This window comes from Anser brachyrhynchus (assembly GCF_964034855.1).
Source record: "Anser brachyrhynchus genome assembly, chromosome: 8".
NCBI classification, from domain to species: Eukaryota; Metazoa; Chordata; class Aves; order Anseriformes; family Anatidae; genus Anser; species Anser brachyrhynchus.
This window is the reverse complement of record NC_137702.1, coordinates 24,288,422-24,304,554: the sequence shown is the minus strand read 5'-3', so window position 1 is coordinate 24,304,554 and position 16,133 is coordinate 24,288,422. Positions and strand designations below refer to the sequence as shown.

Here is a 16,133-nt window from a genome sequence, read left to right as displayed (position 1 = left end):
CAAACTACAACTGCAGGAGCAGGAAGCGATTCCTTCCTCCTCCTCCTGCTGATCACAGCCACATGTTCATCCTGGCGGTCGTGCCTCGAGCTGGCTGTGCTCACTTGTTTACCTTGTCCTGCTGGTGCAGTCGCAGAGCCTGCGCAGAATGCCAGATAACACGCACTGATAGCTTCCCCCTTTCTCCATCAGTTCATCTGCTGGGGCTAGGAGTGAAATATGCACAAGTTTTGCTCTTGATGAACTTTGCAGTTGAGGCTGCTTCTATCAGGCCTGCCCAAGCATTGGCAATAAGTGCCAGCCCACTTTGAAATCATTGTATATAATTTTCTAAGCAAAATTAAATGCTCTTGGTGTCCGTATTTGCTTTCTTCCTTTCTTTTTTAACAGCTTTATTAAAATAAATTGTTTTTTAAAGAAGGCAAAACAAAACACACAGACTGTCCCTCCAACTTCAGTGACTTTCCTCGTCCTTCCCTGCAGAGCAGAGAGGCCGGGCTCCTCTTGCCAGACCAGCGCTCAGAGGGTGGCTCAGGAGCAGACCGGAGGAGTGGGTAATGTCTTGCTGCTTCTTTGGGGCAGCTGGGCAGCTGGTGCCCTCCTTGAATATAAGTGAGAAAACTTTCCAGAGAGCGTTTGGAGTTGTCACAGCCTTGTCTGGAACCAGTTAGGAAAATGACAACGTCTTCGGTTGGAGGCTCCTAGCATTGCCAACTTTAGCCTGTTGGAAAAATCCCAGCTCAGAGATAATTCTGTCCCCAGAAAACTCTTTGTTATGGTGTTACTATTGGCTTTCATCTAGAAATTGCTGTGCAACTTACATTTCAGTATTCAAAACTTGAAGTGCATAGGGTTTGTTCAGCCAGAATTACAAATGAAGTTTAGTTCAGGCTCTTGGCAAGGCTTTCTTTCACGTTTATCAAACTGACATTCAAACCAAAGGAGTTAAAATACAGCTAAAATATCAGGTGCCATTGAATTTCTGGAGAAACCGTGACAGGAGCGTTTCTTTTCTTTCCCTCCTATAATCAAATCTACACTTCTGAACAGCCATCTGCATGAAGTAGTTAGTGGTTCTTTCTTTTTTTCCCTTGGATCTGGTTTTGCATCTTAAATGAAGTGATAGCTCAGCCAGCTTAGACAGAGTGTTTGTGGCTGTGTGAAAACCCTGTAATGCCCGTGCTATCTGGAATGCTCAGATGAAGGCTACAAAGCTTTGAGAGGGACTCCAGGTATGTAAGTGTGGCCAAACAGAAAAGATCACAGTTCCCAACATCTAGCTCGTAATCTTGGCCAATGAAGCCATTTCTCAGCCTTGATCTTTCTTGATTTCTAATGTGGGGCAGCGACTCATTCCTACAAATACTAAAAATTTCTTACGGCAGATATGCCAACGTGCTTTTTCTTTCCAAAATGCTCATCTTGTGGACCAAAATAATGAAAAAAACCCACAAAAATTCCTTGCTTTGACGTTCTGTCATAGTAAAACATTTTCTTAAGCAGCATTTTCAGCTAAGATATCAATAGTTATCTTCAGAAGCTTTTTCCCTCTTAAGGGGGGATCCTTTCCTGTTCTTTGTTCCTATCCTCTTCGGCATCCTTTTAAATACTCAACATTGACTTCAGCTTCAGCCTCATGTTGTTGGGAAACAACAACAGAAAAGTGGAAGATGGGCTGTATTTTGAGTTGCAGTGGGAGTTTCCTATAAGAAATGAAAATTCTTTTGTGATTGCATCATTACCACAAACCAAAGGAGCAAGGAAGGTCGATTACTTTTTTTTTTTCTTTAGTCATATTTGAGATTTTGGGAAAGGTACTTTTGGTCATCGTCCTACAAAAATGAATTGCAATAGGGGAAGTAAGTGTAGTCCATGTAGCATAAAGCAGAAACTGCTGCAGGTTCTGCTTCAAAAGAGTCCTTTTAGGGGGAGAAATAACAATCCTGGTAAAGGAAAGGGCACTGCAGTAAGTACTATAAATAATACCATATTTTGCCCTCAGGTTTTTCTGTGTATGTTCTCAGAACTGGGAGCCATGGTTCATGCCTGTAGGGACTGCAAAGTATATTCCGTTCATCTGCTTCTTTATCTCTTGCTGCTGAAGAAATCGTCTTTTGGGCCAAAACATCCCATACTTAGCTGATGCCAAAAGTGAAATTTTAATTTTGAGGAAAAGCTTAGCTTAGCGTGTTTCAAGTATAAGAAGAGTAAAAATAGACATTTTCTCTATACTAAAGTTGATAAAATGAAATGAGGTGGGTGTGGTTTTGAGTGGCTGTACAGCTAAAACAACTAAATTACAGAAACTGAAGATTAGCTGTGATTGCACAGCGGTGCATGTCTTTTTTCTTGATGGACTTGGTTTTGATTTCTCTACTTTTGTTCGGAGTTTGGGTTGAGCACGTTACACATGGTGCCTCGCTTCAGGCTTGTCACCTCCCCACGCTCGGACCTGAAATGGTAAGAGTTGGCTTTGCGCACCTATCCTGCAAGTAAAGAAGAAAAAAACATCACAGAAAAATGCAGATTTGCTGCGAGACTTCTGGTTAGGTTTTTAACAAGCTCAAACTAAAGAATTATATGGAAAGTTTCTCTAGTTCAAAACGTCAGTTTGAACAGGGAAGGGGGGAAGGAGGACAGGAGAAAATGCCGGACCCAGGAGGTCCACCAGCAGCAGGTGGCTAATTCACTTTGGGCTGTGGAGAAACAGGTTGCAAGAGAATGGTAAAACTTTCAGATCTCCTGTGATGAGTATTTTTGGTTTCATGAATAAAATCCTGTAAACTTCCAGCTGTCGGGGCTCCAAATACGGGAGAGTAGGGGCCTGAAAAGCGTTCCACAGATGAGTGACTTTCAGCAGGGATGCGTGGCATCTGTTTAAGCACCGCCTTTAATCCTGAGGTCTGGTTCTGCCTTGAGTTGCTGCCAGCTGTGCCAATGCTTTAGTCAGAAGAGAAGAAACAAGATCTCAGAAATAGCAGATAGTGGAGATTGGTACTGTAAAATCAGACAGCTTGGTGTTGCCTTGTCTCTAAGGCTCTCAGTAAGCCATCCACCCAGCTTTCCATTCTCCGCAGCAGAAGCAGTGAGCCTTCTGGATGCTAGTGTGCATCTGCAGTAAGAAACTATCTGTAAGTATTTTTCTGCCCGCTGTTGCTTTAGTGAAAACGGCTTGTGGGCTTCTGCTGCCCAGGCTCTGTGCTGCTGCCTGGGAACCCGAAGGACACGAGGCAGTCCGAGCGACGTCGGCCTCTGTCTGATTGCCCTGGCTCCCGCGGTTCTGCAGGACGTGACAAAATTACTTACCAGGAGACTTGAGCTGCTGTTAGCAGGAGCACAGATACATTGGCAAAGAGAGGGGATTGCTAGGCAACTATGTCTGCGTGCCTTCGTCTTAGTCGCGGAGTGTTTAACCTCCGTCCTTGCTGGTTCTTGTCTTCCTCTGGTATTACATTTGCGTTCATTGTCTGCTGCAACATGACGCCACGTAACAAATAGGAAAATGAGGTCTTCCCCTGCAGAGTTTATGCTCTGCTGCACAAGAGAGATGGGCATGAATTAAAATGTGCTCTGTGAGCAGTGGTCAACGTGCGTGGCAAAGATCTCAGCACGTTGGGGTCTTGTATTTTTGCATTTTTGCTGTGTTGCTGCTGGCGATGCTCTGCTGTTGTCAACCAGGAACGTTAGGACTCGATTTTGATGTGTATTTCAGGAAGCAACCACGTTTACAGAAAAGTAAAGCTAGTTTCTGGGAAGGGCATGTTGAGGTGTTGCTTTCGTGCTTTCAGGACTTCTCGCTTGCAAATCGCCCTTCTGAACCGGGATGCGGTCGATCTCATATAGCAGTCGTCGGGTCATTTTTCCAGCTCGTGTGAAATGCTGCCCTGCTTTGCCTCGAGAGCAGCACAGATGTTCGTACACTGCCTGGGTGGCTGAGCAGGCCCCGGGGGAAGATCCTCCGGTCAGTGCAAGTGCAGAGCAGGAAGGCAGGGTATTGGGACCATGCCCTGCTGCCGCTACGGAGGTGGGGTTGTCAGCCCTACCGGTGTCTCTAAATCCATGTAGTACTGAACATATATAAGTTGTGTACAGTTTTGTTAAATGTCTGGCATAATACTCCAAGCCTGCAGTTGCACAGAATTAGGGAGCTAAATTTTCTTTACTTATTGTATTCATATAAACTTTGTCAATTAGCTTTGAGGACGATGTAAGTGGAAGTATAGAGGTACTTGGATTTGAATATAAGTTATTTTCTTATGCCTGCAGGTCTATGTTACAGATTGATTTCAGTTTCGTCAGGTGAAGTTTATGATGCAACAAGAAATACAGAGCATCAAAATCCTTCAAACGAGTAAAACTGATAGAATTGATTTTCTCTCTCGTAGTGCTTTGAGTGACAGTAATATAATGATGAGAGATGTCATGTTTTTACATTAGATGTGACATGAACCTTATTTATGTGACATAGCAGCAGCCAGAAATTTATCCACCTGAGTATTTAACACCTTAGAGTAAAGTGTCTTGCAGAGCATTTGTATGTGAGTGATACGTTTTGCTGTGTCTGTTGTGTTTCCAGTATATTCGAAAAAGATCCCAATGGAGTTGACTCCACTGTGAGTTCCAACCACCGGACCCGAAATCTTCTGGAGTTCTCGGCTAGCCAGGAGTCCAGCACAGCGCAGAAAATACCTGGTGACATAATTTCCGAGAAGAGTAATAGGTAAGATGAAAACTTTTGACACGTTTTAAGTGGAAGAGGGCAATGGTACTTGTAGTTCTCAGTGACCTTCCAATTGGTAACCTTCTTGTCCAGTATTATTGCAGCTCTTAAAGAGCAATTGAGCTTACAAAAACAGTGTTTTGAAAGCTGATGATCACTTTTTTTTATTATTATTTTTGTTATGTAATAGTTTACCGTGCTGCTTTTCAAATTAATATGTCATTTTATCCACAGGATTACCCAGTATGTAGAGGCGTACAGCTGGCAAGTTTTGCCTTGCTGTATGGTATTGACAGTGGTGGAAGAGAATATAAAAGCAAGCGTGTGTCAGGGAGATTTTTATGACCTTCTTCAGCTCTTCATCTGTTTGATTTTTTTTCCCTGATCTTTATTTTACCTAGCATAATTGAGATATTTGTTTAATTATCTATCTGTCCTTACTTTTCAAGTTGCAATATTTATTTTCTTAGTTGCTCAAGAGAAGATAAGGGAAGCTCACAATTATGAGCACACTCTGAACTTAAGAAGCACTGCACTTTTTTTTATAAATCTCTGAGTCCATCCTTATGCTTACCCATTATTTCATCATATAGTTGCTTTAAAGATTCCTCGATCTCTAGCATTCAGTGCGTAAGTAATTGAATATATAATTGTCTCCAGACTGAAGTCTGGCTAATCCAGCTCATGTTTTCCCCTTACAGGATTTATCCTATCAGATTGTCCCTTTCCAGTAGAGTATTTTGGCTGGTTGAACAAAGCCAGGCACAGACGTGCAGAAGGTCTTAATACATTTTGCCATGCAGAAAGAAGACAATAAATCACAAACACTTTAATGCTGTAGTCATGGTGAGGGCTTTGTGTCCTATGTGGCACGTTTCAGACCGTGACTTATGTGATATGGTAGTAGAGAGGTTCTCTTAGGAGGCTGTTCTAGTGCCTGTGATACAGTTAACCAGGAGAAAGGAATATTATTCTTTGCTTTGTTGCTGAAAGTGCTTTGTGTATTGAAATGCATGCTCTTTCCCACTTTTTCTCATAGCTGAGCTAGCTGCTGGAGACTCTAGGAGATGTTTGGGAAAACAGTCCTCGCCACTTGGTTGTAATATAATTTCTGGCTGCTCCGTTGTTGTATAGTTCATGGTCTTTGTATCTACATGGTTTTAGTGGCTAATAAATTTAGTATTTCTATAGCAAATCCTTCACAGCTCTGGAATGAAAGAGAAAGTTGTCTCTGCTGAGATCTCTCAGTTTACATCTTATGAGGAATATTTTATGGGCTGCATTTTCTTTCAACATCTGGCCTATTCATGAAGAAATTTTGCAACCACTAATGCTCATCTGTCTGCCCTGTGTTGAGTGCTACCAGACCCTTTGAGGGAGTTGCCTAGGACCACTGATTTTTGATAGAAATTATTACTCACCTGTTTTGAAGGTCTCATAGCAGCAGCTGTAACCTTTGTGGGTTTGTTGGTGGTCATTCTTAATTTTCTGGGCTTGGTCAAAGGTTGGTGTCTCTCTTTTGCCCAGGTACGATCATTCTGTGTCTGATAACAAAGCGCTGATGATAGTATCAGAAGAACCACTATTGTATATTTCACCACCACCACCACCCTGTCAGCCCCTGATCAACCGGACAGAGTCACTGAGGTGAGTAAGCAATCTTTTCTGAGCATTTAAGCTTTTAGTAGGAGTTCATATGTGTTATATAGTGTTAGGCGAGTGGACAGATGGCTCTGGATGATGTTATATCCGCTCGTAGCATTCACCCAGTCTGTGGCCGCTGCCTCTGTAAGTGTCTGTGCTGTCCAGCATCTACTACCATGGAGACATGAGTCTGACTTTGATCTTTGTAATCTTCTGATGTTTTTTCTAATGATTTTCACTCAGTATCCTCACTGGTCACTTAGTAATAACTGAATAACAACTTTCTGGTTGCCTGGAGGTTTTTAATGACTTGAAACAGAAATCACTTTGTATGTGGAAATGTTTACAATATGGAAATCAAGGCCACTTCCATCAGAAATACGTAAAAGATCGTCTCCTACCCTTCAACTTCCAAGACAAGTAAACTTAATTTGACATTGCAGAGCTGCTTTATTCATTATTAGGAAAAACTTAGCTCTGTTTTTTTCCAAAGATACAAGTGTATCACTAAAATTAGCTCCATTCTGCTTTGCCCATTCTTTCTCTCAAATTTATTTGCAGTATTTTAGCTTTCTTAGCCAATATTTAGTCTTGAACTGATGATCTTTTTCTTTTAAATTTCAGTAGTCCTAGTAATTTAAGAATTACTATTAATTGGGCAAAAGAAAATACTGTATCTGCTTTATGTTAAAGCATCCATAGTTCATATACTTGGATATGGATATTTAGCCAGTTGGACTCAATGATCTTTGTGGGTTCGTTCCAACTGAACAACTCTATTCTGTCCTATTATTTATGTATTCCCTTAAAATTTAATCTTTCAATTAAGTTTGCTGCTCTGGTGTAAAAAATAAGATATGGTAAAGTAAAAGAGTACTAAACTGCAGCATGCTTGAAATGTTTTCTATAATTAAAAATATTGCCACTGTTCTTTGAAACATGTGTTCATGCTGTGTTGTGTTTGTTTTTTGTTTGCTTTTAGGCTAAATCATGAACTTCGAGGATGGGTTCATAGACATGAAGTGGAAAGAACAAGGTCTAGAAGGCTGTCAAATACCCAGCAGCAGAAAGCACGGGTTACGCAGGTAGGAAGGCTTATACTGGTGAGTCAGTATCATGACAGGATAGTTTCAGATAACATAAAAATATTCTATGTTACTTGTCTATGCTTGTTATTATATACCAGAGTAGCAAGAGTGCCTGTAATTAGGGTTACCAAACACTTGGCATTTTAAATTGCTGTTTCTGGTTGATGATTATGTTTCCAGAGTTCTTTTTGGGAATACAATTTTTCATTCTTGGTCTCAAATTATTTTTTAGCAGTCCTCAAAATATATTAGTTGTTCTCTAAAATTAAACCTTTTATATGACTTCTCTGTAAGGTTGTTTAAGGTTAAACAGTTGGTTGATGGAGAAACGCAACTTACTGCACATTGATCAGGCTCACTGATAAGAGGCACAGCTGATTGTTGAAACATTTCTTGCTAATAGGATACGTTTTTGGTAAGAGTACAGAATTACGAGATTTGTGTTCATATTTCCCCTTTTTAAAAATGTCTTTCATCTACATGGCTTATCGACAGTGAGGATGTAATTAAGAGCATGAGTTTTTGAAGTCATTCATTTGATAAAGAGATAGTAACAGCCTTAAAAGGAATGGAACATTACACTGTGGGCAACACAACACACTTCTAGAGAAAAATTGTTGAATATTAAACTTCTTCTCACCGATGTCCAAAAGACATCAGTGAGATGTCAAAGGTAAGGGAAATTCAGGTTTTTCTCGTGTCTCAAACACAAGAGGTGTGCTGTGGATAATACGTTCTGGCAGAGATACAAAGTGAATATGACCTAAAAGAATTTATGCAACTACTGTGTATGGTACCTGCATCTATTATTTGTGTCTGAGCATGTGACTTTAAATTTGGCTGTATTAAAACACTTGTTTTTTTCTTTGATTCCAGCTTGATTACTGGTTACCCTTTCAGTTAGTCACTTGTCACCAGTGAAAAAATGTACATTCATTGTCCAGGGGCACTAATTAACCCCTGTACCTCCTTACATATTCACTCTGCTACATCTGTGCTTCATATTTTATGTAGTGCAAAACCAAGAAGATGTTTATTGTTTTGCATTTATCTTTTTTTTTACCTCTTTTTCAGAGCTCCCTCAGTGAGAAGGTAGATTCCCAGCTAATGGCCATGCCTTATACAGACACCAGCCTCAGGTAAGGCAAAACAGCTGCTTTATTTTTGCTTTTTACTTAGTAACTTCATTTCTCACCAACAGCCGGTGAAAAATGCCAATTTTCACATTGTCAGGTTTCTTAAGTGAGGGACTAGCTACATTTATTGGCCTAATTTCCATACCTTGGCAATTAGCTGCTACTAATGATTCAACCTACACTTATAGGAACCCTTATACAACAACTCTTTTCTGGGGTCTTTCTACCAATAAGTCTAAAGAAAATCATTACTTCACTCAACAGGGTCCCTCCCTAAACAGATTAACAGATTTGAATCTTTAAGGGGAAGTAAAAGGGGGATTGTTTTGGGACTGCCCTCTCCTGCATACCTGTCCTGTCCATCTTCGTGGAGGACAGGAAAAGCTGGAGAGAAAAGCTTAAGGAAAATAAAAATTCTCTCTCCTGAATTCTCTGTGACAGTGTTTAAAAAGATCTCTGTTTTGAAGTGGCAAGGAAGAATAAGGAAAATGAAGCATAAAGGGGACCTTTTATTGAGGAGAAATACCTGAAATGTTGCTATTGAAAGTGAGACAGTTGTGGACCTTCCATTTGTATTGCAGCAGCTTTGAAAGCAGGATCGTCCTGGGAGAAAATAGTGACCTGTAGGCAAATGTTCTGGAAACAACGCTGCCAAAAAAAAAAAATAAATTGATTTTTCTTAGTACTACAGGCAGATGCAGGATGACTGACAAGCTTATCCTCATAGCATAAGGTAGCTTATATACACGCCTGTGTTACTCTTAAAAAAAAAAAAAAGTATTGAGATTATTAAAAACAATCTGTGACATGCAACTCCACATGGAATAATTTACTATGCTCAGAAAGAAGTGAGTTTTTTTTCTGGACAAATGATGTTTAAATGAACAGGACCAGTGAGTGAGTCATGGCAGCTGCTTGCTGTGACTGTCCTGGAACTGCTAGGAACATAGAACAGGCTTCCAGTTTCTCCCAGAGACATCAGCTATTAGATGCTCCATGAAATCACAGAGTTGCAGAATAATTAAAGTTGTGAGGCATCTCTGGAGATGTCCAGTCCAACCTCCTACTTGAAGAAGGTTTAATTTCAAGTGGCTCAGGGCGATGTCCAGCAGAGTTTTGAGTATCTCCTGAAGGAGAGATGCCACCAGCTGTCTAGGCACTTGTCCCAGGGCTACACCACTGCCGTTGTGAAATGTTTTTCCCTTGTAGCCAGCTGGAACTTTTCCTGTAGTAATTTGTGGCTGCTGCCTCTTACCCTTTCACTGTGCATCTGTCAGAAGAGACTGACTGCCTCTATCTCCTTGTAAGCCCCCGGTAGGAAGCTGAGGATTGCAGTTGGAGCCCCCTCAGCCTTCTCTTCTCCAGGCTGAACAAACCCCGTTCCCTCTGCCTCCTGTCTCTCCTTGCACATCCTGTGCTCCAGGCCCTGACCGTCATGCAGCCCAGGATGCAGTTGCTGCCCTGATGTGTTGCTGACTTGCATTTGGCTGCTCTGCCAGGACCCCAGCTCCTTTCTGCAGTCCATGTGCTTCATTACTGAGAAGACAGGAAAGATGCTGTTTATCTAATTTTGTCATTGATGCTATCCATGAGGCACTGCCTTTGGAAAACTATTAACGAGCTAGTAGTTTTTCTGCAAATGTGTAAATCAAAAACTAAACTACTTGTAAGCTTTCTGATACTTAACATAAGTGCACGTAGACAGCCACAAAGCTTTTGTTAATGATGCAAATGCCTTTATTCGGAGTATACTGTCAAGACTTCTTTTTTAATATTGGTGTTGTGCCTGGAATTTGAGTGACTGTTTCCTTCTGGAATACCCTTATTGTTGAGCTGTTGATCTTGGGTGAATCCATGAATGAGGGGACATTAATAGGATCTGGATTCATCTTAGTAGTGCTGATGATATCAGCAGTGATGTAAAGTGTTGCAGTGAAGTCAAAGCAGAGGAAGGTCAAAATGAAGATGACTTAAAAAAACATTAAACACCCCCCAACTCACTTCAGTCCTTTTAGCTTTCTTCAGAGGTTATTTTGATGAGGCTTTCTGCAAATGTGTATTTGGGGCTCTGGATATCAAATGCTAAAGGACTCTCCAGCTTTTTTCCTGTTTCTGAATTTTGCACTATTAAAATCGTGGTTCTTGGTGAATAAAGCACTGTGTCCACAGCCTCACTCCTTAAAACAACACTCTTGCACCATACTTGCGCTTGGTGATGCACAGCAGAGTGCCCTTCTAACTCTGAAAACCATGAAGACTCATTTATCTCAGAATAAATGGACAGATTCAGCACCACTTTTTGGATACATATTTAATATGACGGTTTCTTGTAATATGGTAGGGTATTGCTAAAAGAAAAAAAAAGGTATCTTTGTGGCTGGTTTTGGATCTTCAGTTTCTTCCTTTCTTTCATGGAGCAGTCCATAGTGAGTACTCTTAACTGCACAAAGGTCGACACGGTGTAGTATCGATAATCTACTGGTATTACTTGGAGTTTGGAGCCAGTGATGGACTTCTTCCATGGAACCAGCATTGCTCAGGGAAGGCCCAGTGGTTTCCAAGTGCTTTGGAACAACTTTCTCCCATGGCTGGATTTAGAGTTATAAAAGGCTGTTTTCCAGGTCTAGCTGGATCTTCTGTAGTGTGGGCGAGAAAACGGAACTGTGGGACCTATTTCAGTTTTCAGGATGTGTTTTTACTAAGCAATACGTGGGTGTGATGCCTTTTATCACAGCGCAACTTCAATGCTGAATCTCAGGGGTGTTTTAGTGGGCCCATGTGTTTTTGTGAATGAGTAATCGAGTTCGGATTAGCTTGGATCTTTGTTTCCTGTGTGTGAAGGACATGATCTGATTCCTCACTTGCATAGGGCTGCTAATGAGGATATATAGAATAGCACTGCCTACTCTTAATCCCCCAGGACTTTCACCCCCCATCTCGTTAAAGGGAAGCCTGGCTTGGCAGCTGCAGTCCTCTGATTGTAGCAAGGCAAGATTAGCAGTAGGAGAGGAGATAATGGTGGCCTGCTATTACTGCTGCTCAAGAAAATCACTTGATGATACATTTGTGCCTTGTTTTCTTTGCATAGTTATGTATATTATAGAAACATACCAAAACAATCTAAATTAGCCACCGTATTTTAAAATCTGGGTCAGCTCAAGACAGTTTGGGAGGAACAGGCTCATCAGTGATTCTGCCACAACTACTGCAAACAGATAGCATGCTATTAAAGTGGGGAAGAATTAAAATAACTGGTTGAAGATCCAGCTAATGGTTTGTCTAAGTACAGCTTTCCCATTTGATTAAATATGTTATTTTTGAGTGGGAATGGGATGATAGCAATATCTGCTGGGAATTTCTCACCTTTCCAAGATAAACAGTGGATAAGTACCACGATTGCCTGACTTGCCAGTGTTTCTGCTTAGAATACTTAAGACTGTGTCTTTTCCTCATGTCTGATATCAGTAAGATGAGAATGGTGAAGAAGATAAGTATGAATTACATGAATGTTATGAATATCTGATTTTTGCTCCACTGTCTAAATAGAAAATAAAGAGCAAATCTGCGAATTGGCCAAAGGCAAAAAAAGGCAGGTGAGAGAGAAGATGAAGCTGTCGCTTACAAGTAAATGAAAAGCTCTTTGTGCTTAACTTTACAGCTTTCTCAATTTGAGTGGTTTAGATTCTTAGCAATAAACAAAATAAAAAACTGATTAAATGTTTTGATTTTTCATTTCAGAATAACATTTTGTTTTAAAATTTGCTACAGTCTGTTTTCAGAAGTCATCACAAATTTCCAGACATTTTAGATTGATTTGAAACTTTTTATTGTCGTTGAGCCAGTATGTGGCTTTTTGCTAGCCTCAAAAGCATGATTAAAATTAAGCCTGAAAAAGTTTCCTGGGGCAAGACTTTTAAAGCACTTTGAACTTTCAAAAAGTACGCAGTAGTTCTCACTGTCTTCACCTATATTTAATGTTCCTTGTGCTCCTCTCAGTGCATAAAGATCTGCTGTTCTTTTGAAAAGCAGGTGTTTATAGCCATTGTCTCACTGAAGTTAAGTTTCTTGTGTCTAAAATAATTACCTTCCCCCCTTCTTTATTTCAGCAGGAACTCAGGGAACGAGCTGCAAGTGTATTATGCCTCTCCAAGGAGCTATCAAGACTTCTTTGAAGCTATTCGCAGAAGGGAAGATACATTCTACGTGGTGTCGTTTCGTAGAGTAAGTTTATATGAATCTGTAAGACTGTTTCTAACACCGTGCGTATTTTCTTGTGATACAAAAGATGATGTAGTCAAGGTTGAAGCTAAATTCGTTTCTTCATAAGTGATGCCTCAGCACAGCCTTCACAGTAAAATGGCCAGATCACGGTCTTTTCAAAATATGGCTGTCATGGTTAGGAATGGAAAGAGAACTTTGCAGGAAACATTGCAGTGGACGGGCAAGACAGCACGAAATTGTATGAAAAGCACAGAGAAGCAGGATTAAGGGAGTATTTGGAGGTGAGAAGCAGTCTGCAAAGAAGGGGTCTTCCTCTTTGTGTAGCAAAAACTGCACAAAGAGGTAAAATACTGTAAATCAGTAAAAAACACTGATGCAATTTCATCAGGTAACTGGGACTATTTGTTAGACACTGTTACTGAAAAGTTAATGTTGACTGCTATAGTTAAAACATTAGGTTGTCGAGTTGTTTAATCTCATCATAGATGAAGTAGGAGCACTAGGCCTTCAGATTGAATAACTTTTTTTCCTGGAAACAGTCATAAAATCCTTCAAAGCCAGCGTATGATCCCTGCTACTCTGCAAGAATTGCAGTGTGGAGTTTCATTGCTCTTCCCGGGCTGCCACCCTGCTCGTTTTTCCAGATGTGCAATGTTTCTGTTGCAGATTGTGCAGGCAAGGAAGGGATTAAGGAACACAATGACAGTTTGGAGAGAGAATCTGTGCACGGCCAAGCACAGTAAGCTCTAAAGAGACAGAACCTTTCTGTGAGTGTAGTAAATGTGTTAAAAGCTCTTTCAGTGTGTATGTGGCACAGAGCTGTGCTTAAAGGCATTCCGTTTTGTGTGTGCACCTCATTGTGTCAGGGCAAATCTGACAGACTGGCAAATCTGCTTTGCTAATTTCTTCCCCTCAGCCACTCTCCTCCCAGCCCTGGCTTGACGTGTGTAAAACAACAAATGGTCCAAACCAATTCTTTTTTTAAAGTGATCAGGATGACTGAAAGTGTTCAATGAAACTGAGAGGCAACAATTTTTAAAAAAATAAGTGATTCTATTGCTCTGTCAAGCTCTTTACCACAGCAGTTTTATGGTCAGATGCTTGGTGGGAATGAAGGGAGTGGAGCGTTCAAAGTTTTGTAAGGAGAACTGGCCTTTTGACAAGCCTATGCCTGCTTTGAGAACAGGGCATAAAGATCTGGCTTTATGCAATACCCAGTGGACCTGCCTTGTAGTTAAACACTTACTCATGATAGCAGGCCAATAATCAGAGTGGTTAACTAGATATTTGTTTAATAGGTGTAAAAAAACTTTTGTGCTTCAGGGTACAGGAATAAATGTACCCTGTGCACAAATTAATTCTGCTAGCTCAACATAACATTATTTTTATCTTCCCCTAAAATACTCTCATTTGAGGTTTTCTGTGTCCCATATTGTGGCTGTACAGGACTTTTCTGCTGTTTTGTGACTTATAAGTCGAGACAGATGATCTCTTTTCTGTCCGTGCTGGAATGCAGCGTAGGCTTGTGCTACAGCGTTGTCAGGCACAGCCTCACATTTGCAGCACAGTTAGTGACAGTAAAAGCTGTTTTAAAACTGGAATTACAGAAGTGTGATGGCCAGAGTGGCGTTGAAGCAAGGATAGCTACAAGAGCAAGAAGCTGCTTGGGATCTGGCAAGGGAAGTCATCAAGGCAGACGGTGGTTAAAACAGCAATTTGTGGGTGGGAGAGTTTATTTCCTTTGTTTTGCAAGGTCTTGATGGGTCTTGAGACTTGTCTATCCTGCATATTTGGCCCAGGCCTGAACCTGGGCTCGTAGCTTGCTAAGCCTCCTGCCTTGCTGTTTTGCAGTTGTAATATCAGAAGAGAGCTGTGGTATGCATGCTCGCTCCCAGCCACTGTTTTCCTAGGACCCTGCAACTCTCCATTTGTTTCCTTGTCATGGGAGTGTCCTGAGAAGTGTCCCAGGGAGGCAGGGAACTGGCTATTGTCACTACAGCACCTCATTCAGTTACAGGCAATTACTGCCTAAAATCAGTGGAGCCCTCAGCAAAGACAGCAGCTGCCGTTGTGACAGGGATGTGTTCCCGGCTGCCCTCATTCCTGATGGCTTCAGGCGTGGGCACGGATCGGGTGGCATGCATATATGTGTGCTTTTGCAAGGCTGAGAGCTTGGGCATTGCCAAATCTTGTGCCCGTGTAAGAGCACTGTAATATATGCACACAAGAAAGCCAGCGGTGGGGTGGGATGGCCTGCAGCAAGCAGCTCTGTGTCAGCAGAAGAGTGCATGTGGCCACTATGCAGCCAAGAATATTGGCCGGCGTGTCTTCAAGTCTCAGCAAAGCTGATTTGCACCCTGCTTTAGAAGGCTGTGTTTCAGAGCTGAGAGTGGAAATGTCCTCAGTTGCTCCAGCTGAAGAGGACATCTCCCCACACCTTCAAAGAGAGGACACAGAACTCAGAGATCAGAATTAGGATTCCAGACAGCGATAACAGTGATTACCAGACAGAGTCGTGTTACTGTGTATCTAGATATGTTTGTCATACTATTTCCTTAAAAGATTACTTAAAAGAAAACCACTGTATCCAATTACCATTTTTTCCTGCCTCAGGAATTCTGTGTCTCTCTGCCCCACGTAAATCAATGTATGTACATATGTAAGTTTGTGTAACACATCCCTGTTTGGCCTGGTCTACAGTAACTTCCTTAATATGTGAGATATATGTATTTAGAAAAGATTCAGGCAAAATAGAAGTAGTACTTTTGTTAGGATTAGGATTCTGTATGAGTTGAATAGAAATATGAGATTAGTTTCCAGTGTTGGGATTACTGGGTTGTGTCACAAGACTGGAATTTTGTTATTAACTATTTGGCACGTTCTGCTGTTCTTTCAGCTAACAACACAAATATAGCCAGCACCAGGCTCTGCTTACCCTGAGGATGAGTAGAAAGGGGGTGGAGAATTGATCATAAAAGTTTTTTTCTGGAAACTCAGAACAAAAAGCAGGATAGTGTTTGTGTAGTTCTTTGCTTTCTGTCCTTGCTGCAGTCCACCTGAATGCAAGCACTGGCGCACAGGTTCTGTTCATGTTGTATGTCCTGTTGGATTAATGACCCAGAAGTTGTCAGCTTTCATTTGGACTTACAGAGCTGTCCTTGGAAATCAGAGTGAGTCTTGTGCCACCTAATTCCTATTGCTTGGCTCTGCTTTATTACAAGGAGAGGTTTGGGGACTTTTAAAAACCATCTATGAAGTTTATACGGCAGCAAAGCTGTGGGTATTTCTGTTTTATGAATGAAATGTCCTCAAATCGAAGGCAGT

General features: G+C 41.2%; 1 protein-coding gene across 2 annotated transcripts in view; it reads left to right on the top strand.

Moving 5' to 3' along the window:
• The window catches only part of ATF6 (activating transcription factor 6), a 78,537-nt gene that overhangs the window by 18,735 nt on the left and 43,669 nt on the right, over positions 1-16,133 (top strand). The window contains exons 10-14 of one of the 2 annotated variants that reach the window (XM_080602389.1): positions 4,577-4,720; positions 6,248-6,367; positions 7,347-7,449; positions 8,527-8,591; positions 12,698-12,809. In XM_080602389.1, the coding sequence (XP_080458515.1) occupies positions 4,577-4,720; positions 6,248-6,367; positions 7,347-7,449; positions 8,527-8,591; positions 12,698-12,809 (544 nt within the window). Of the gene's footprint in view, positions 1-4,576; positions 4,721-6,247; positions 6,368-7,346; positions 7,450-8,526; positions 8,592-12,694; positions 12,810-16,133 lie in introns of both variants that reach the window. The other variant, XM_080602388.1, reaches the window with a different exon arrangement.